The 23,081-nt window shown below is 36.2% G+C and overlaps 2 protein-coding genes across 2 annotated transcripts; both read right to left on the reverse strand.

Moving 5' to 3' along the window:
- Position 1: 1 nt before the first annotated feature.
- Positions 2 to 2,838, reverse strand: LOC113735531 (pentatricopeptide repeat-containing protein At4g14050, mitochondrial-like). Its single transcript, XM_072082195.1, has one exon. It carries the CDS (start codon positions 2,545 to 2,547, stop codon positions 712 to 714), a length of 1,836 nt encoding a protein of 611 aa, XP_071938296.1. The 5' UTR covers positions 2,548 to 2,838; the 3' UTR covers positions 2 to 711.
- Positions 2,839 to 4,225: 1,387 nt separating this feature from the next.
- LOC113740192 (probable acyl-activating enzyme 16, chloroplastic) lies at positions 4,226 to 21,399 on the reverse strand. The gene is made up of 18 exons (XM_072082196.1): positions 20,845 to 21,399; positions 19,389 to 19,580; positions 18,105 to 18,219; positions 16,368 to 16,455; positions 14,493 to 14,701; positions 12,091 to 12,209; positions 10,673 to 10,822; positions 10,433 to 10,500; positions 9,752 to 9,857; positions 8,798 to 8,956; positions 8,612 to 8,665; positions 8,449 to 8,529; positions 7,763 to 7,900; positions 6,661 to 6,820; positions 5,545 to 5,624; positions 5,282 to 5,427; positions 4,656 to 4,713; positions 4,226 to 4,554 (listed from the first exon to the last, which is right to left on the reverse strand). The coding sequence occupies exons 1-18, from the start codon at positions 21,010 to 21,012 to the stop codon at positions 4,462 to 4,464; spliced, it is 2,184 nt and encodes a 727-aa protein (XP_071938297.1). The 5' UTR covers positions 21,013 to 21,399; the 3' UTR covers positions 4,226 to 4,461.
- Between the last annotated feature and the right edge of the window lie 1,682 nt (positions 21,400 to 23,081).

Genomic DNA, 23,081 nt, shown 5'->3' on the forward strand with positions numbered 1-23,081 from the left:
GTTTTGCAATTTTTGCAGAGCTCCTTTCGTATGAGATGCGTTTTTCATTCTTGGATGTATGTTTACACTTTGTTGTTTCCCATCAAATAACTGTACAAGGACCTAGCACTCAATCAGATAGCCAAATGCAGCCATCAACACTGACGTCCTAGAGAAATTACACATCACCTTTATGCCTATTGCATCTCAGAATTCTGGATTTTAAATAACCAGTTTCTTGAATCTTGCAAATGTATGTGCTGGAAAAAGGAACATATATCTCTTTCTTGGCTCATAACTATTTTCCTCCATGAACGGCACCCACTACAACTCAATTACCCCGTTCTCTGTTATCATCTACTGCTGTATTGCTTGATGTTCATGTTAAGCAAGCAATGGGTCTCTTTTTGCAAATTTAGGCAGCTCCTTTAGCAGGGGATACATGTTTAGATTCTCTAGACTCCCATCAAATCCGTGTACAAGGCCCAAGCACTTAATCAGACAGCCTAAAACAGCCATCAACCCTGACATCCTGGAGAATTTCATATCATGAAGCCTTGATCAAAGTGTTGCATTGCATCTCAGGATTCTGGATTATAAAGTTGGACAGTTTTTTGAATCTTGCGAGAGTATGGAGAAGAATCAAAATACACTTCTTTCTTGGCTGTGACCATCTTCCTCCTATAATCTGAGCTATTATAACCCTACCACCTTCTCCTCCGTGATCAGTGATCACCAAAAGTCGCAACATGAACACTTCCCGTCTTTGAAACGATGGAACCGGGTGGAGTCCCTAACAACAATTTCCCTATTTGTTATGGAGCAAATCAACTTGAGCACATTATGACAATCTCCACAAACTCTCAGATTTTTTACTATGCGTATTACAGCCCCTGGAACAGAATTTAGCAGCCCATAAGCCACAGCCAATCTCTCACTATGCCAAAAGAGCTGTCTTTCTTTCTCTTGCTGCCCCATATCGTGCAAAACCGAACTAGTATCAGGCACATAACCTCTTCTCCGCATTTCCGCATCCATCTCTTTAAGCAGAGTAGAAATCTCATCTCTCATTGGATGCAATGACTCCCCAGCATAGAAAACAAGGCTTTCCTTTCCCAGGTCAATCCGACTGTAACCAGGCTCCTTTTTTGTGTCCATATGTGTCATTAACTTTCTCACCTTTGACACATTTTCCCAAATACCAGCTCCAGCATAAGCGTTAGACAGCAGTATACAAGTTGAAGGATCTTCTGGTCCTAAGCTCAGTAGACGATCAGCCACCCTAACACCCATTTTGATATTTCCATGCCGCTTACAAGCACATAATAAGGCTGCCCAGGCAGCCTCATCAGGCTGGAAAGGCATTGTTGTAAGGAGATCCTCTGCCTCATCAAGATGTCCTGATCGACTATATAGATCCAATAAGCACGTATAGTGATGCAGAGAAGGAAGCAATCCATAATCCTTGACCATTGAGTTGAAAAGTCCACGACCTCTTTCTACCAATCCCACATGACTACAGGCATATATTAGTCCTACAAAAGTCACCTCATTTGGCTTCAGTCCAGCCATAATCATCTCATCATAAAGGGCCAAAGCTTCACCGGCTCGCCCATGCTGTGCCATACCAACTATAATTGAGGTCCAAGAAACCACATCCCTCTCCCACATGCTGTCAAAAATCTTCTTTGCAATGGACACATCACTGCATTTAGCATACATATCCACAAGCGCATTACTAACAAACATGCTACATTCATAACCAAGGGTCAAAACCAAGCAATGCACTTGCTTTCCAAGCTCCAATGCTGCAAAGCTAGCAGCAGCTCCAGTGATGCTTGACAGAACAAAGGGGTCCGTGATTTCAACCCCTTCTCTTCTCATTTCCACAAAAAGTTCAAATGCATCAACATAATGTCCCTTCTGCACCAATCCAGATATTAATGCCGTCCAAGCATACACATTCTTATCTTCCAAACTTCGCAACATTTGAACAGCTTCAAATTTCCTACCACTCCTAGAATATCCTGATATTACAGCAGTCCAAGAAAACAAATTTTTCGAACAAATTGAATCGAAAACAATACGAGCATTATCAGGAAATCCACATTTCGCATACATATCAACTAAAGACGACTTAACAACATCATCATGTGAATACGGTGATACTACAAACCGGGCATGCACTTGTTCGCCAAGCCTTGCATTACTCAAGCTGGCACAAGCCTTGATCAGGGTCGAGAAAACAAAATGGTCAGGCTTTAGGTAATCCAGCCAGGACATCTTGGTAAACAGGCAAAGAGTTCGGTGGGGAAGGTCTGCTTGGTTATAAGCGGTTAAAATTGATGCCCAAGAGAACAAGTCTCTGTGAGGCATTTTCCCGAACACCTTCAAGGCATCTTGAACTAGGCCACATTTTCCGTATAAATCTATCAGGACATTGGAAAAATGGGGTAAATAACAGTCTAGCCTGGTTTTGAGTATGTGGGCATGGATATTTTGGCCTTCTATAAGAGCTCGGTATTTTATGCATTGTTTCAGTTGGTGAAGGAGTTGAGAGTGGTGCATCAATGGCTGCTAGAACTGTACATTAAATTCCTCAGACTGTAGGCGGGAGATTCTCCAATCAAAAGGGGTTTGAGCATTGTAATTGGTGGTTCTTTTCCGCTCAGGTGGACCGTGAATGTTTCAGGAAATTCGCAAGTCGGCATATGTGAAAGAAAGGCTTTGCCCGAGCCACGAGCGCAGGAAGGACTATGGCGTGGTTCTGCTGAAAGAAGCACATATCACGCCTTTTGAAGCTATAGTGCTATGAAACTGACATTATTTTTATTTATAATTTTTTGCTCAATAGTATTCCATATTTATCCCGTACTGACTCAAACTCATCACTTATCATTTATCAACTACAAATGAAGTGTATTATCAAATAGAGTGCGCTTTGTTGAGAAATAGAGATGTCTCCTAACTTTTTTTGTGCTATTATACTTATTACTAAATAAAATTAAAATTGCATTTTAATTTAATTTATTTTCAAAAAAGGGTTTCCCTACATCTATTTAGAATTTCAAAGGTTCCAAAATAATGATATATTGTGATGCTTGGAGGTTTCTCAAGCCTCTCATATGAAACCATTCTTTGACACAGCACACTTCGATAGAAGAAAGTATTGGCCACATTATAACCATGATGCCAAAGTATGGTGGTTGCTCTCAAATGGAAAATTAGTGGTTTGAATTGCACTTTTTGAAGAGCTTTTAATAAAAATTATTAAAATTTTAAAATGTGTTATATGTGAGGTAAAAAACAAGTGACTGAATTTTTATTTTATTTTATTTTTCCAAAAATTAGCAATCCAAACAAGTCGTTCGGGTACTTGAACAAGTAAGATTCTTTAGTTAGATAAAATTCAGTTTGATAAAATGAAAAGTCAGTTCCTTTTGTGATTTTCATTAACTACAAACAACTGGTTCAAATAGTATTAGGGGTGCAAAAGAAAATTCAAAGATTAAAAATAGATGATTTGATCAAAAAAGAAGAATGGGATGAACAAACTAAAATATGGAAGCGGTTTAGGCACCCACCTAATCAAGCAAATACCGCTAGGGTAACGATTCTTATTTGTTACCAAGATTCAATTTACAAAATTATGATCTTCTTTATTTGGAGGAAAGATAAGATAACGTAGAGAAATTAATAGATTGTAGATACTAGCCCACTTTTAAATTTTTCTATTTGATTTTGGATTTCTTTAATGACATTTAAAATAAACTTTTTAAATTTTCTTATGTTTTGACCTTCTATATTTAAATCTTTTTGTGAAGCACCCGATTATCAATACGAGATATTTAACTTTTGCTGATTTTTTAGGAAATAGAAAAAGGTGGAAGCAAAGGAATTATTCTTTTTGATATGTTTTGAATTTGTATTGTCTATTGGATCGTTGTGTACATCGTTCCTTAATTTACACATATGTGTTATGTTGCAATGTTGTTTTGTCAAATATATTTCATAGAAGCAATAAAAAAAAATTTGTAAATAAAAATTAGGATAAATTCGGCTCTGATTATTACCACGGGTCAAAGTTTGTCCCGTGAATCATAAGTCGTTTATAAGGATTCTTGTTGATCGTCCATTGACACAACCCTCCTCGCATTGATAATAGGATTCATACACTCGACCTTTTGTGAAGAAATGGTCCGTACTTATCAATTGTGTGTTAGCACAGAGGCAATAACATATCACATAGATTAAACTTATAGGTTTCCATAACCTTGGAATTAACTGAGTTTTAAGGCTATAGCAGCTGATATTGCAATCCAAAATCATCTGTCTACAGTCTACAGAGTTGTCATTTTGGAAAATCTGGCACTATCATTATAACACGAAATATGACTAGACTTTCACACTCAAAAAACGAATTCAAGTTCTGCGTACAGGTAAATGCAGACCAATGGTTCTTCCAACTCTATGGGTAGGATGTCACTTGTATAGATTCTGTATTTGTTCCTGGTATTCAGCTACAACTTTGTCTCGCTTCACTTTCATGGTTGGAGTCATTAGACCAGCATCAATCTGGATTCAGAGAAAAATGTTCAAGAAACCATCACATCAATATCTAATCACCATTAGCACGACAAGAGAATGAAGGTCACTGAGCGGGTATGAGAATATACCGTAAATGGTTCATCAGCAATGATGATTGGTCCAACTTGAAATGGGCATTCGGATGTCCTAACAAGGGTAAAAGAAGTTAAAATCACAGTGCCACTAGTAATTATACCTCACATTTTCCTAATAGAGAAGGACGATTGGAATGCAGAAGATCAGCAAACAATGAACAGAGCCAAAGACTGGCATAAAGCAACATGTTTGCATTTCTGTTAAATTGCTCATTAAAACTTCCAAAATGTTTATATGCATTGTCAGTCAGAACACAAGTCTCAACATTTACGGAAACTCAGGATGGCTGAAAAGTAGTAATCATGAAAAAAAGCAGGCAAAGGCCCAGGATAAGTCAATGTGCAGGATGTGCCAAATGAAACAGAAACATGCATCAGAGGAACATTATCAACATGATGGCTTGACATGTCTAAACTATAGACCATAAACCATGCTTGAGGTGCAGGACTATGTAAAAATTGAAGAGATCTCCATCTGAGTTGGGTGATACTTCTTGCTAATAGTTATCATGTCCATTTCTTGTTGCTTTACAACTAAATTCAGAGATAATAATTTCATATGCTTCCATATGCAGTACAACATGCTCAAATTAACGAAAGCACTAGCAATTATGGCATACCAACTCCGTAACTCTTCATACAACAAGCTAGTCATCTTATCCTTGCTGAGTTCAGAAGCATCAGAATCCAAGATAGACAACTTCTTAGCTGCCAAAATAACCTCTTCTTTGTTTGGCACGATAATAGCTCCTAGACGTCGTTGATCCTGTATATCATTGATACCATTCCATGCTTAAGAGGCATAAAACAAGTAGGAAGTACTTGGAGAAGTACTTGGACATGCTGGGTAATAGATAATATGGATGAATAACTAAGATGTAACCTGGCCAATGACAACAATTTGTTGAATTAGACTACTTCTCATTGCAGCTTCTTCAATCACTGATGGTTCAACATTTTCACCTATACATCAAAAGTAGTCGATCAGTAATAGATGATGTAAACGACTTACAACAAAAACAGATGCAGAGCTAGCACCCCTTTTCCACCCAATTGATTAATCCTTTGAGATTAATCCATATTTCTCCACCAAAAGATTGAAGCAAGGAGAGGGGAGTACTACAACTATGTGAAATATGGCCAACACAGTTGCACAAAATTCCAAGGCATTAAAAGATTTTTCTTCTTAAATTCTTTACCGACACACATCCATATACACAAATGCACCCACAGCCACTCCCACATGGAGAGAAAAAGAACGCTTATGCACTTTAACTACTTGTAGAACATAAAACTAGAATTTCAGATATACAAAAAAATCAACTAAATAAAGGCATCAGACCACATTATCTTGGTTGGCTTTGCACCCTTTTCCTTTTTCCACCAATATTTAGCTACATACTTTTTGTTGGCTAATACACCCTCAGGTTCTCTTTTAATTACTTTGTGTCCCTTAGTTTTGGTCTGCCTCTACCTCCAGGCTTTTTAATCAATAGTTTTACCATATTATCCAAGAAAGCATCAATCAACTTCTTTGAATATGACAAAAGCATCCTAATTAACTTTATTTTAGTGTTTCTTGTAAAATTTATGCTGTTCTTCTGTAAAATGCTAGCAGCACTTAGCATTTCTGATTTTTTTTTAAAAAAAAAAAAATTTAACACAATCATATCTGCAGTTAAAAAGTTAAAGTTTTCTAATAGGCTTTTTTTTTTAAAACTAGCGTTTTAAAACAATCAGCTAAAAATAACTGTCATTCTCCAAGGAATGCCTGGAGTTTTATATGCAGTTCTTTATATCTAAATGAACTTTCAAAAAGAAACTTTTATGTTGACCACAATCACCAGTTGTTGGAACACCAGGTTTCAAGAACTCTTGCAGAATTCTCACATAGCAAAGATGTTCAAGGCTGCTATTTTGCTAAGGCACTTTGCTAAAGTCTTGCTTACTTTCCTTCGTCTTATTCTGTTGTTGCATGTTTACACAATAACAAAGTTACCTGTTGAAAGCACTATAGTGTCCTTTGCACGCCCCTCAAGAACTATAACACCTCCAGATTGACGACTTGCCCCCAAAGAATGATGAGGTGCTATCCATCCAATGTCACCAGTATTAAGCCACCCATTCTCATCTATGGCTTGCTTTGTTGCGGTGGAATTCTGGTTAAATTGAAATTAGAGAAACATTGATAATCAACAACAAAACAAGGATACCTTAGTCTGAACTAGTAATTGCTATGTAGCAAATAATGCGGAAAGAAGACTGAAAAGACAGTTAATGCAAATTTCTATTTGGTAAGACGAGAGATAAACTTCACATATATCAAGCTTAATTAATGATCTGTGTGCAGTTTCATACAGTCCATCCTTCAATCTATAGCCCCGTCTTTGTTTCCAGTTACCACAACGGCAACAAAATGAAAAGTACATAGAAGGTAAACTCTCAGGGTTATCCATCTCACACACACAGTCTTTAACGAAGCTGAAATTTACCAATATAGATGACAAGATTGATGACTTGAACTCCAGGGTAATCAGCATTAACTGAATGAAACCATTATAAATTGAAAATAGAGATATAATTGGTTTCCACATAAAGAGGACTGGGCAAATTGAAAGATGTAGAAGACACGGCAATTTAAATTGGTTCACTGCCATAATGAACATCAGTTCAGGCGCCCAGGAGCATAAAGTCACATGTTGTTTCCATCAAATAAAACTACAACTGCTTTCTTTCATTTGAATCAATTACATCTTCATGATAGCTACAGACAAAGAAAAAATATGAGCAGAGAATGTCTCCAATTGACTTCACTAGATGCTGAGTATGTAGTTGTATGTACAATAGCATTGTATTCTGTAGAAAAATAACTCATTGGTGTAAATACAAATATAGTGAGTTTTCTGAAAAAACTCAGAATCTTACTTTTATTATATATTTGAGGAACCCATTCAGCAAACAAAATTCTTAGTATGATAAAATAGAGTAGCTTAGTCACTATAAAAGATGCAAGAAGAGGCAATGGACGTTTCACTTTTAACTAGAAAAAGCTTGAACAATCCATCTGTTTTTGCAAGAAACTGTAGAAGTTAACATTTTACCTTGTAGTAACCCTTCATCACTTGTGGCCCCCTGACTTTGACAATGCCACTCGAACCTGCTGGAAGAATTTCATCTGTTTCAGCATCCACAACCTTAACCTCTGTATGTTGGATAGGACGTCCAATTGAACCAAGAACCTTCAAAGATTAAATCTGTTCTATTATCAAGTAAAGCGCCCTAGGATAAAGTAGATACAGATGGCACCAGAAGTCATGAAGAATATAAATGCTGTGTATGTAACTCGGTCTAACTTTTTTTATTTGTAAGAATTTCACATGATAAGAAAAGGATCATTGAGCTACTTCATGTTGCCAAGGGATACAACTCAAAATTTCTGACTAAAATTGCAAATTGCAGTACTAATGAGCTTTTTGTGACTGAATTACCCTTATCAACATGTTTTACAGCATTTCAGAAGGTGGCAACTACAGTGCAGCAATAAGCTAAAGAATGCCGTGGCCATCAATATGCCACTTTCTATAGTTAAAAAATCATGTAAAAAGTCTGCCAAACATCTCATATTTGGCAACTGTTGTAAAGTAGTATTTAAGAAACTCAAAGCAGCAAAACATCCAATATATGTCTATGTTCATCAAATTAACAAATTAATACAAACTTAATGTGCTTATGTGTCTAAATTATAACACAAATCTGGTAATCCATAAGCAGGGGTTACATCTCTTACATTGCAATCAGGATATCGAGCAGCAACGACTGGAGATGACTCTGTTAAGCCATACCCATTTTGGACTTTGACATCAATTGCCTGCAGGTATTTAAACCGGATTGACAAAAGCCACCACTAAAGTTACCCACATTGGTTAGCAAAGAATGAAAAAGGACACAACCTCGAAAAATTTGTCAATGTGAGAAGGCAAACTACCACCTCCGCTTATGCCAGCCTGAATCATCATCAAATGAAAATATTGGATTACTATTTCCATTATTGCCAGCTTGCCAACTAGTGCAGAAGTTCAAAACATTAAAAGAAAGGCGAAATGTATTTCAACTTGATATCCATTGCCATACACAACCTTTGAAATTCCAATTGCAGCATGGATTTTGCTATAAACAATTTTCCTAGCCAACATATGTAGTGGCAGCAATATTGCAGCAATAATTCTTGCGTATACCCAGTCCAACACAGCAACTATGTAGGATGGTTCTTCTGGAGATCTTGTTAAACATTTTCCCTTCAAGGATAAAAGTTAGGTTTGTTTCAGTAATCATCAAGTATACCTGCATGCAAAAATATTAGGCAGGACTTGTGCAAATGGTTATAATGGAGTTTTTGGATAAAATATGCAATTCTGGATAACAACAGTACAAGACATAATTATAATGCAGCAGGGGGTATATTTAGTAGGATCAAGCTAATGGGTTTCTACGTGGAAGTCATGCAAATCTTAGAAACTTCTCACATGAGTGAACTCCATTCAGAGATTGATACTCAAAGCATATCTGTTTCACAACAAAGCTAAGAGGCGGTGTCAGGATCATCCAACAGAGTAATAAGAAATAGCCAATGCATCCTGGTTCCAACGAATAAGCAGTGACACTGAAGATTAAAGCTCAAATTCTGAAAGGATCAGGACATATATTGCAGCAAATTTCTGAAGCTTGTTTCCTTTGACAAAAGACAATCACATGAAGACAAAAAAGAAGAAAGAAAAAGCAAAGAAAGAACAAACTACCCCAGGAAATTATAAAAGTACATGCCTCTTAGACAATAATTCTCACTATCTGCTAAACTGAAGGATGGCACCTTCTAGCTTACTTCTAAGGGCATTTGCTACAATGTAATGGGAACTTAGTTAATAGAATATAGGACAAGATGCCAAAAACTTATGGAGATGATGAATTCTCAGAGGCATCTAATCAATGGAAATGAGCTTTGATCTCCTCAAAAGCAAAAGCAGAAGCAAAATATAACAAACATAGCCCAACTTCAGAATGTTCTGCTTATATGAAAGATGCTTGAGCTTAACCTCATAAACTCTTTTGGCCTCCATGTATGCCATACTAGTCCTTAAGAACAGAAGTGCAACAAACTTCCGAACTGCAGAGCTCGTAGCAAATTGCTTCTGAATTCCACTGTAAAACAGATACCAATAGTGATAATACAGGAAGAGGCAGATGGTTCAACAGGCAGGAGAGTTTAGATAACATGAAACCTATAAGCTTGAGATGTTCAAAAAGTCAATCAGCTATGGAACTATGAATGCACGACAACCAAAGCACCGGCAAATCAACTCCATATAATGGGTTGTCAAAATGAACATTATCAAAACATTTCGATGAAAGCAACCCAAGTTTAGATTCTCAATCTCAAATATTAACTATAGCAAAGCAAAATGAGAGCCATTGTAATGGAATATTGCACAACTAATCCCCAACATATACTACAGAATTTTTTCCCCAAAACCGATGAAAATCTTATGCCTAACAATAAGTAGGCCTCAAATAAAATAAGGCATTTGCCAAAATGAAATAATTAAAACCACCCAAATATTCTCTTTAAGGTAGAAAATTTATCACCTATGCTATTCTTAGATATAGTTTCCATCTTTTTTTTTCTTACTCAAATATCCCGTTTCTGAGTGATTGTCTTCAGTTCTTGAAATTATTTTGCATTATGGAATGTACAAATTACTGGTTGTGTGAATCACCTGTATAGTGTCTCGTAAATTAAAGGCACAGATATTAGATAATGAGGCTGATAGCGCCGCAAGTCATCCTAAAATAGAAATAACTCAATTGGTTAGAAGGCAGACTTACAAAAGGATTGCTTTAATTAATTTGCTCACGCAAAGTCAGGGAAAAATCACAATTATTGTTTTGTAATGCTCCAATCAAGTACATTTCTTGTTATTAAATTATGTATAAGATGAAAAACCAAGAACACGCACCTTCAAGTTTTTAACCGTTGTATATACTTGCTCAATCCCATATGTGAATATGAAATACTCGCAACTGCGTTCATATACATGCCATGGTGGAAGGATGCTTAGAAATCTATCACCAGGTACAGCAGGGACAATATCCCATAAATTTGTAATCTAAACACAGGAGAATTCAGAAACAGAATTAGTACCGCAACTTGAAGACACGAGATTTAAATGACAAAGATATTTTTCATCCCACATCAAGAAGTCCAAACTTGCAGTCAACTCATGTAAGCTATTATCTTATTCAACAATTTTGTCTCCTGGCACTCGTGTTTACATCAAGAAGTCGGGGATTAGCTTTCCACAGGCTTCCTAAAGGTGAAAAAAAGGGGCCAAAGAAGAAGAAGAAGAAGAAGTAGGCTGGTCCATTACAATAATCAGGCCGCAAAAAAATATCTCAAAGAATACATAATTATTTGGGTAAAAGCCCGATTCTGTGACTTGGTTCAGTGCATTTCTAGAGTAGATCCATTACACACCACATCAACAAGTCATGTTTTGAAACTTCATCCACAGTAAGTTTGATATATCTCCATTTCTAGCATAGACTATTAGGGCATTGCATCTATCCCTCAGCTTACAATTCAGCAAATTTCTCCTTTGACCTCTTAGAATATATCCTAAGTCGAATTTGAGGTAGTGTAATGTGTAGCTCTTCTTTATTATCTAAGGAATGCAGCTATTTCGACTTTTATCTTTCTGTACTTAATAACTTCTATCTGTTAACATCAAAATATATGCTCTACTGAAGCTTTGAACTTGTAGTCTACCACAGTACTTGGTGGACAAAGGCAGCTCTAGATGGCTCAATATATGAAATATACATGACATGAGGCAATCAGCAATGACAATAAAAACAGCAACTACAACAATAATTAAACTACAGACATTACTTAAAAAGTTTTAAAAAAAAAAAAAAAAAGAAATGCAAAAACAACCACAGTAGTCTACCTTACTTAAGACAAAATCTGCACTCAATAAGTTGGGAGGATCCAACAATTTGAAGCAATTACAGAAGTTAGGACACTGAGCAATATAGGAAATCAACTCCATAGTGGAAGATTTAGTCTGATAATAGACCAAAGAAAAGGAATCGCCAGCAATTTTGCGTCAGTTGAAATTAACCTAAGTTAATTTTGCTGTCAATAGTAAGAACAAACAAGGACATGTAGTCTATATCTGCTATCAGACATACACTACTCCGTGTGTTAAGAACTCTCGGCTCAACAGCTGTGCACTAGTCGGTAACTTATATTGACCTTCTCTGGCTTTACATCAATTACAGAAGCTTATATTAATATCAACATATTATATTGGCTTTCTCTCAAATTCTAAAGATTGGCACTAGAAAAAGGCAGTAAAAAGTGCGAAGTTCGGACCTGGTGCAGGATATTCTTATGTGTAAGCATGATTCCTTTTGGATTGCCAGTGGTTCCACTTGTATAGATGAGTGTAGCTACATCGTCAGAGCTGATGGCTTCATATGCATATTGTTGCCCTGACATGAAAAGGCAGTTAAGACTGTTATGCCACATGCCTTGGTTGCCACACTTTTTGAGAACCCAACACTAAAAGGAAAGAGAACTGCAGTTTAAGTTAAAAAAAAATAAGTAAACATATGGCAACTGAACCTCACATAATGAAGAGAAAAGTCGTCATTGAACAGGATAAGCAGGCATTCTAAGAATGATTCACAAATAAGGGGTCATATATTGTTGCAAAAACGTAGTAAAGTGGCAACTATTTGTTCTATTCATTTCATAGAAGAGCAAGCTTTTAGAAAAATATTACCAACAGACAGTCCAACCTACCCACCAGCACATTACGACAAAACATGATTGTTTTACAAGATTCACAACTTACACTGTAAGGACATTGATTATGCAATAGTATTCTCCTAATTCTTGTTACTGTTGACTTAAGAGTTCAATAGTCTCATTGGCATCAAACTCGGGTAAGGATTTTTTGATAACATTTTCAGTTGAAATCTGATAGAAACATCAGCTAAGTTTTAACAACAAAGCATATATACCTCTGTCACTGACTATTAGAGCCAATGTTGTTCCTCTATACTTAAAATGGCTAATATATAATATGGAGTTACAAAATCCCTGTGTTATGTATTAATTCGTCCATCCCATGAGAAGTGTCATGCATTTTTTTTTTACCAGTCCCAGAATTTTTCTCACATACCATAGCTGGTAAATCACTGTCAGCATTTTCCAACTACTAGCCTCTCATATTTCCCATGTATTTCTCACAATTATGGCCCCATAGCAATTTGGATGAAATCTCCAAAGATGCCCTCTTTGCCCTTGCAATACAAGCAGGCTAGTTTTTTGCCAGATGTGTTCCCACGCGTAAGTTTGCTTGAGGTCTTTAAGGAATCAGTTGGTTCCACATCTTGTTTGAACATGTCAGGCAATTCAAAAAATGGTTGGTCTCGCAAAGGGTTAATTTGGAAGTGTAAAACCATCTAATCAACATCTTTACATTGTCACTAATAAGTTCGAATGTCGGAATGCAACAGAAGCTCCGGAAAAGAGGGACTAACAAGCATGACCAATGCCACATCCAGTTGCATGTGAGTGCCACAAATCACATTCTCTAACAGAACTCTTGAGCATAGTGTCTTATGGTCAATTAGTACTAATTTTCCATTATAATCAACTATAGTGAAAATGAATGGTTGAAATATTACAATCCCCATTGAAATGCATCCTTCAAAAATTAAAGGAAAAAATGAGTCCCTTAAATGCTTGGTAACTCCTTCATTGTAAATAAATGTCGAAACCACAATAAATAATCACATTGAAAAATTAGATTCAAAGATATAAAAATCACAATCACAAAAGATCTTTGTGGTATAACTGAGATATAGAGATGTTAGCCGTACTGTGTGTTAACTATCATCATAAAATTAGACCAGCAATGAAATGCTTAGTGAACTCTAAGCTTCAACGCTTAAAGTAAGAGAAACAGAATATTGCCTATCAACAAATTGGATTTTTTTTTTGCCGCAACAATAACATTCCTATAATCTAATCTATCCTATTCTATAGGGCGGGGAAGCTTAAAGAGGCTGTATAAGGGGCTAGCAGGTATAACAACCCGACTAAACCAAAGGGGTACTCTAGCACCTCCTTTGGATTTTTTTCGCTGCAAGTGGGATTCAAACTCCCGACCTACAGCCCAAAGAGGGACTTAATCCCTTTTTGGTAGCCATTGAGCCAAAGCTTGGTGGTTACAAATTGGATAAAGTAAGCAAAACTTACTAAAAATGGGAGGGAAATGATGAAACTTCTAATTTCCAGATTGATATCACTTTTAATTTGTAGATGCAAACATCCAATGGATCAAATACAAAGTTACCTTGTGACATAAAGCTACTGGATGAGATTCACCATAAAGGAAGAAATACACACTTAGTGTTACCACTAATATACTATTCTATTTTTGATTATATGATTCAAACTTGAGAACTCCGAGGTCCAAATAGAGAAACCCCACTAAAGCGCTAAGGTTTCTATAGTTGGTGTACAATTCATATCTATCAATCTATACATGCACACTGGTTAAGGACCTATGGAAAATTAAATCCTATTATTCTTGGTTACAAAAGTTCTTTGATTGATTGAATGATGCATTGGGGCCCATTACAAGTAGGAAGATAAAGTGACAACAACATGTTCATATATGTGCTACACATTATTAGTGAGAATGAATATGGAAATAATTGTTGTCAAATTAGTATTCATTTTGCCAATATCGATGAACTTACTAGCATCTTGGGAGCTAAGCAAAGCCCTACGACTCTCATGGCCCAAATCAATGATCTCTTGGTAACAATAAACTGGCAATCCCTCTACTTCACTTGACAAGCTTGATTTGTCTCCCCAAAGGAGAATCACAAATTGTAAGGTGGCCTGGGAACTGAAAGCATCCGCAATTCTATTGTACATTTCAGGATTATCAACCACAAGCGCAACACTGCAGTAATTGTAACAAGCAAATAAGTATTTATAGTTTGAGGAGGATGATAAATGTGAAACAATAAAATATGATGATCACAAATAGGTTTACGACAAACAAGGCATGCCAAGCAGCAATCATACAGAGAGAATTGAGCTTGCTTACTCCAAAAAGAGCAAAGAAACAGCAGCCTACAAACTACTGAACTCCAAGCACAAGATTTCTCAAAATTTTAATATCAAAAGTTGACTTCAGGCTATCTTAATACACACTGACATTTGTTGCCCTTCCTCTTCGAAGTTGTAGTTGAACATGCAATTCTTAAACATTTTTATTTTTCCTCCTGTTTTAGCAAATTTTTCCTTCCAAGCTAACATATTATACTTAAGCAGATAAAATCAGATCCTAAACTTCTTCCCTTAATAGCTAACACTATTATTCGCATGACCAGTATACAAACAGACAGAATGAAATATATAAGCAGTTCGTAAACCTTAAACTTAACAGCAATAATCCCCCTTTTCCTGCAAACACATATCGTCACCATTTCAGGTTTCAGCTCTTAGTTGACATAAACAGTAAGAAGCATTTGATGTCTGAGTCCATGCACACCTTTCCTTGAATATCTATAAAAAGACATATGCCATTGATTTCTGTCAACCCTCTTTTGTGTCAAGGGAAAACAAAAACTTCGTCTTTTTGGATATCAAGTCAATACTATTCAGGTCAAAAGCTAAGAGGAAACTGATTCCTATCAATTTAAATTTCCGCCCACCCTAACCGCGCCACCCAGAAACAAAAAATTAACAATCCAAATACTTCCAATAAAGCCAAAAACACCAAAATTGAAAAGATCTTGAAAAGTTCTGGTATATGTTTTAAGAGCATTACATAACTTATCTTAAAAAATTACTTTTTCTCATAGGAGTGATCCTCAGTCTAGCTGCATATGCAAATTAACTAAACTTAACATAATGGTTGAAAACCCAAGCAAAAATCTCGCTTTGGGCTTAGAAGGCCTCACGCGCATGCCTGATAGCTTTCCTCATGTACTAATTTCAAGTGCAATTCAGTATCAACATGCAACATTCCCTGTTTCATATGTGACTTCACATTGAAGAGGATTAGTTTGCATATGTATATTCTGAAATCTCATCCTATAGTCAATACATATCCTTGGCAGAGCAACCTAAAGGGTACTCAACAAGTTGGCATCAAACAAGGAGTTCCATTTCACACTACAATAGTCCGCTGCATCAAGTAAGAAAATTGCATTTCCTAAGAATGTTGCAGGATTCTAAGTCACTTTCTAATGAAATCATGTGTCATATCTGGCTCCCATGTATTGGAAACACTCCATGGCATTTAGATAATTTTATATTATCCACAATATATTGCCTGATGATGAAGGGGAACTTGATGTATTCTTACTTTAAGAATCTTAAGGGGAAACAAAAAACAATTAATGAAACAGAAGATAACATCCTGATGGTACTTCAAAGGGGTTGTTCTTAAAGATTTAACATGATATAACCATGCCATTATCCAAAGTTACCAACTAAACAAACTTCCAACGTGCTTTTGACTTCAATAAATTTGATAAATGAGCAAGATATCAATTTTAGTGCATAGAGTAATAAAACAAGGAGATTTATATAGATAAACAAATGAACTTTCCCCTAACCTGTCAGAATGGATGTATATCTGGAAAAGTTCATCAACTGAAGATCTCGAACCTCTCACCACATTGACTGCTCCAGTAGCCATAATACCTAGAGGCAACTTGAATCATGACAGTATGAGTAATCAGGTAACTGATATTATAGGTTCCACCATGGGCAACTTTCACATAACTTACTACCTACAGATCAAGAAATTAATGAGACTGCAAGAGCTATTCTGAAAAACAATGCTACTTTTGAAAGAATTACTCACTCATCAAGTATCCTTCAGTACACAATCTAATTCTCCAAAAGTTTGCCATACAAAGATGCTGATATGCATAACAATGGTCAAGGTTGTTAAAGAACCAGAAGGTTGATGCAGAATTGTCAATTGAATTTGGGCCTTCTTGTTTTCTCCATTTTAAAGCTTCTTAGACAAATAGCAATTCTCAAGAGTTGTTTAAAAGTCTAGTTTCATCCTTATTTTTCCAAAGACAAAAAACAGTTATGAAGCAGCCCCTTCACAGGAGTTATCAGAAACAGGCCTCCTTTTCAGTTTGAAGTAAGCAGCTTTGGAATTATCTTATTTGAAGTAACAAGTACCAGATTCTGTGTACAGCAATAAAAGAGAAGGGGGGTATCTACTAAAAAATGAAAGGGGGGGGGGGGGAGGGAGGTTATCTACTTAAAAGAGGGGGGTTATCTACTCAAAAAAAATGGTTTTAATAGTGGTCCACAAGTATAGGAAGCTGACTTCAGTTATCTAAATTTCTTCCGCCCTTCACCAAAATCCATCTAACTCCCACTATGCTCCCTCAACCTTTGGATCATGCTCCTGAACGTCACAGTGCTAGGAGACTTTAACGTCCAAGCACCACCAGCAGTGACTTTGCCATGCTGTTTGCATCCCTAAATTCCAACATACTTTCTTTTTACAGCACACTTGTAGCGCCAAAATGGTTGTCAGATTTCCCAACGATATTCATATTCTTGTTTCTCTTATCATGTTAAAGAGCTTGGAAAGTTCACTGAGGCAGAAGGATGGAGCCATAAAAACCCCCGCCTTCCGGAGGCAATATTTGAGTAAATAACCCAAAAAAGGACAGGTTTTGCAGATATATTTTAGGAGACAGTTCATGCCCAGGATTCTCCCAATTGAATTTTGTGAGTTGAGATCAAAACTTACAGAAACTATAAAGTGGTAGGTCCAATGGATGACAGTACGTAACATAGCCATATACAGCTTAGCGGTACACTTTCTGGTTTAGTGTCTACAATTAGTGTTTTAATGCCTACGTTCTCTCATGCCATTTCTACTGGCAAATGCTGAGGCTCCAGATCCCAGAAGGAAACTCCTTTCCTTGGGGAACATGGACTGACAGACCACTCAATTATTGACATTTCATTAACTTTACTAGTAACCCTCAACTGTATTTGATAGATAACTAAGTGCTAGTCCTTCTGTTCACTTTTGGAATTCCTTGAGTGAAAACTTTCCTCAGCTACATGTGGAGTTGAATTGGCTGCCCAAAAGGACAAGGAAACTGCTGTCACTATGTTCTGAGATGTATTTGGAAAAGACAAACACGTGTTTGTAAGAGAAAGACAAGACAGAGTCATAATTAATTCTTCTTCATAGTTCAGTATGGAATGCACCTACCGCCTCATTGTCAAACCTTTACGTTGACACTAGATATAATCTAAAACATAAGCAGTCACCTCCCAGGCACTTCAGCTAGGAATTAGTTGCTCAATACCTTGATCTGCAACAAGCCAACGGCATGAATTATCAGCAAAGAGTGCCATCTTTTCACCTGGCTTCACTCCAATGACTCTAAGGCCTTCAGAGAAGTTTAAGATTTCCTGCTCCAGCTGCAATTTCGACAAATTTGAACTGTATCAAGCTGAAGTCATCCAGAGCCATAGAAAGTCAACTCTCCTACAGTGGACTTGCAAAATACGCACATTCAACAACTGGTTAACTTCATTAGTTTGTTATAAGAAAACAACTCTGTTCTTTTTTTCCTCTCTGTATACATAAATAATACTCTTGTTCTACTTCTTTGGAAAAAAAAAAAACTTAAGTGTGCTCCATAATTATTATAGTACTAAAAATGAAATGAAATCTCATGTTCCATAACACATTTTTTTAAAATTACTCATCTTTCCCTCACTTTCCCCCTACAATTTCTTTTACTTCTCCTTTTCTCTCTCTTCTTTCTCCCTCTTTTGTCCTCTGCCTATACCTGCAAAAATTCGATGCTGCAGCAGAGAATCATGCACATAAACCAGTCTTGACCACAACACCAACAAGGAATCCTCTATATTCTACTCATTAAGGAATGGCAACAGCCACACAAGTCCAAGTGCCTCACTTTCAGGCCAAGTCTAAGTGAAATTCATATTGGAACTTGTTCAGGTCACACAACAGATTAAGCCAAAGCTCCAGTTTCGCATTCAAGGAGCTCTTTAAATAAAAATGGTCTTGTGGCTTAAATACGAGTCACCAGCAATCCAATTTTTAAAATTCAAATTAAACTCTTGAGGCTTTTATGCATATCTTGTCGAAACTTGTGGATCTTGACTTCTCCAAGTGATTTATTGCTAATTATATGTTCACAGTATGTATTGCGCTAGTATTTTTGGACTCAGATAACACTGACAGAGAGAGAGAGAGAGAGATGCAGGTGCTTTGGATCTTCTGATTCAGGAATTACAGTGTAGGTAAAGGGCAGTTTTTCATGGAGAAGAATTGATGCCTTGGTAGAAAGCAAGTGTAGAGCACATTATGCATCTTTGTCTTATTTAGTGTAGCCACAATAGGAAGATCACTGGTTAGCTCAAACAGTCATTTACATGCCAGGTTCTTTTAGACACTTATTTCAAGCTAATTTATTCTCAATACTGCAAGAACTTAATCCACAATTGCTCTAAATAACCATGTAATTTTCAGTTAAGCACAAAGGTCAAAAGACCTTAGTATAATCATAGATGTGAAAAAGCATAAAAATGTCGAACAGTGAGATGTAAGAATGATAGACCTGTTTATAAGTCATATTTGTAGGAGGGTCATGATAGGGGTCCACTAATGCTATACGATCACCAAATTTTTCTGCTGAGGTCCGCCAAATGTCAGGAACAGCTTTCCACTCAGTAGATGACACCACACCATTCCCACAAAGCAGCACACTTTCAAGAAAAGGCGAACACTTTCTGATATGCATTTCTGTAGTCTGTAAGCAAACACAAAGGAATAAGAATATTACAAAGTAATAAACTCATTATGAAGATTGCAACATCGATCTGAGAGAGAAGACAATACAAAGAAATTCTGACTGATATCTCTCATTGCATCCACGAGAAAATCCAAAATAAAAATCAGGTCAATTCCTTTCAAGCTTCCACAAGTTGAAATTGAAACTAGAACTGGGGTCCGAGTAATAATAAAATTATACAATTCATAGAGTACAAAGACATTGAGTAACAGACAACACATAAAACAGAGAAAGATAAGAGAAAATGGAAAACACTTAGAACATGGAAGATATCAAATATTGCTTGTACCATTGTTCCAGTTCTGCACTTTCTTTGTTGCTGATTTCTCTCTAGAATACATACAAATTTTCTTGTACATACAACCTCAATACCAAGATGTATACAATCACCTAGACATCCCAAATGAATAAGAATGCTTGGAAGACATTCTGTCCAAAGAGAGGTTGGTAGAGAATTCTAAAGCCAGAGCACAACCTAACAGACGTTTTGAGTACATAGAGCCAGAAACCAGAATCTCCCCAAAAAGTATTTATTGTACTGCTGCTCTTAAACTGACGTTAGGGGTGCTATGATTAATGAGCAACTGATGAAATCCCAAATTAATTCATTGATTAAACTCATATACTCAGAACATCATCAACATTAAAGCACTTAGAGCTGATCTTTGATCATCAGAGTGTCATCAACCTAAACACATCACCTCCAAACAAATGAGATGGGCAAAGTCAAAAACAGTTGCTGGAAGTTCAACGTGGTACCCCGTACCGATGCCAATCACATATTGAGGCTAAGCTACTGCAGTTCAATAACTTCAGGGTAATTATACGCATTAGATTAGTCAAATGAAAGGCAGTCCAAAACTACCAATCCCCACTGAATAACGCCATTTTACATGGAAATACAATATCATACACAAGGAATACAAGAATTACCCAGCCTCAATGAAAAGCACCAAAAACACTACAATTTACTCAAAAGGGCAGTTACGAATCATACTGAATTCATCAGATAACAACTAAAGTTTCAAGCTTTAAGCAATCATACACAAATCACAACCCAAAAATGAGAGAACAATCTTAAATTGAATTCAAACAATAAAAGCATTATCAAAATCATCTAAGAAAAGAGATCAAAATTCAGGATTCATTGGATGGATAAGCCAAAAAAAAACAGCATAATTAGAACAAAATTTCGAAAGGGTTGCTCTGCCCAAGAAAATACCGTAGACTCGCAGTAAACTCGCAGCATCTGTTTCCTAAAATCCCTGAAAGAGCAACATCTTCTACTTAGCACCTTAGAATTGACAAATCTGTGGTTTCCTAGCAAACACTGCACCGCATATCTTCCATCACAAGAGCCCGAAACAAAATTTGACGTCAAGTTCATCATAAAAATCTGTTCTTGATGATTGATTCAAGAAAGAAGATCAATATGCTAGTCAATGTATTAACAAGCAAACGAGGACTACAGGGAAGGGAACGATCAAGAAAGAGAGCGATAAATGCAAGAAAGATGGAGAAATTTTGGTGGGTTTTGGGAGAAATGAGAATGGGATTAATCTTTAATGGAGCATTGTAGAATCCGGAAGAAGAGTGATTCAGTGATGATGTCCAATAACTGTGGGACTTTGGACAGGAAAGTGGACTTCACACACTGCTGCGTTTGCAGAAAACTATAAAATAAATGGGCAGAACGAATGGAGATAAGTTTGGAAATTGATTTTCTTGTTCGGCCAATGGGGACATTTTGGTGTCTTGTATGATTCACTTTCCAACAAATAGTTAAGAAATGGCGAATAAGGGTGTCTTATATGATTCACGAGTGATGACAAGTCTGAAAAAATTGTTGTGGATTAGGTGACAGCTCAATTATGTAGTGACAGTTCAATTGTGTAGTGACAGGCAACAGCCATCTCCAGCAGGACCAGCACATGTCAAAGAAATCAAATAAGGGCCTGTTTAAGGTTCAATTAATGCGGTTGGTTTTGGCTAGGCTAAACTACCCTTAACCCCCTTGTACTTTTGCATAATATCATATAACCTCTTTAAAGTTTTAAAATATCTATATAATTCCGTATAATTTTATATAAAATGAAAATTTAGCATAAATAGTTTCCCTAACGTCATTAATTGAAATGCTAGTATTTTCCTTATTCAAGTACTAAACTAAATAAGTCTCTCACATAATAATATAGGGGTTGTATGGATCGATGCAAAGCCTTAATTCAGATTATGTAGATATTTATGTAAAATTATAATGGAGTTGAGTAGATATATTATAAATTCACCACGTACTTTTGGAGTACATTTTGGACCTCTTGATCAATTGCTATAATTGAAATTTTTTTTTCCATTTTTTTTTTTACTTTACGTAAAATCACAGGAAGATTATGTGGATATTTGAACCTTTAAAGGGATCATATGGTGTTATGCAAAAGTACAATGGATTAAATAGGTAGATTTATGCAAAATTGTAGTGTTTTTCTTTTTGTCGAAACGATAGGATTGTAAAATTGTAGTGGGGTTAAGTATATATTATAATTTTAGTACACGTACTTTTGGAGCATGTCTTGGTCAACTACAGTAACTGGAGATGTTTTTCGTCCATTTTTCATCTCATATAAAATCACAGAAGAATTATGTCGATATTTTGAACATTAAAAGGGATCATATGGTATTATGCAAAAGTACAAGAAGGTTATGAATAATTTATTAGTAGTAACTACTTAAATGAAAAATTTTTTGTCGATCCCAAAAAACTACTAGGCATGTCTAGTAATTAATTGGTTCTAAATCAATGAAAGAATTTCACATGAACATACAAGGGCCTCACGCGATTTAATTTAGGATCTCAATTAGAAAGTGAGGTCTTTATATGTCTACGTGGAGCTTTTTTATTGGTTCTGGACTAAGTACTGGGCATGTCCGGTAATTACTCTGGACCAATATAAAACTCCTGTTTAGATTTAGCGGCAAAGAGGCCTCAAGGTCGAATTGATACATTTTCTAACCACATTTTTTGTCTTCTGTACTAAAAAAATTGTGGTAGTTTCTTTTGTATAGATGTATTAATGAATGCTATTTGAGTAAAAAAAAGAAGAAAAAGATGTGATTAGAATTTTGGAGAAGTTTGGAAAAGTTCCACCATCTGAATGGAGTTTGATAGAGATACCAAAAAACTAACTATTCAAACAAATAGTGCATTAACCTTTTTAACCCCCCCCCCCCCCCCCTTAGTAGAAACGCAACCAAATTTGTTAATAGTAATTTGGATGCAATTTCTCCACTCCGTATCGAATCAAGTAGGAGGACATACATTTCCACCTGGTGGCTCACATAATTTCCTCTCTTAATAACCAAGAAAGATGATGCAGAAGGGGTTTTGCCTGAAAAAATGTCCTCCGATCCAGTTCCAATTTCAAGAATGTGAGATTTATCCAAAAGAAACAAGGATTAATT

Source organism: Coffea arabica, chromosome 3c (assembly GCF_036785885.1).
Source record: "Coffea arabica cultivar ET-39 chromosome 3c, Coffea Arabica ET-39 HiFi, whole genome shotgun sequence".
In the NCBI taxonomy this organism is placed as follows: domain Eukaryota; kingdom Viridiplantae; phylum Streptophyta; class Magnoliopsida; order Gentianales; family Rubiaceae; genus Coffea; species Coffea arabica.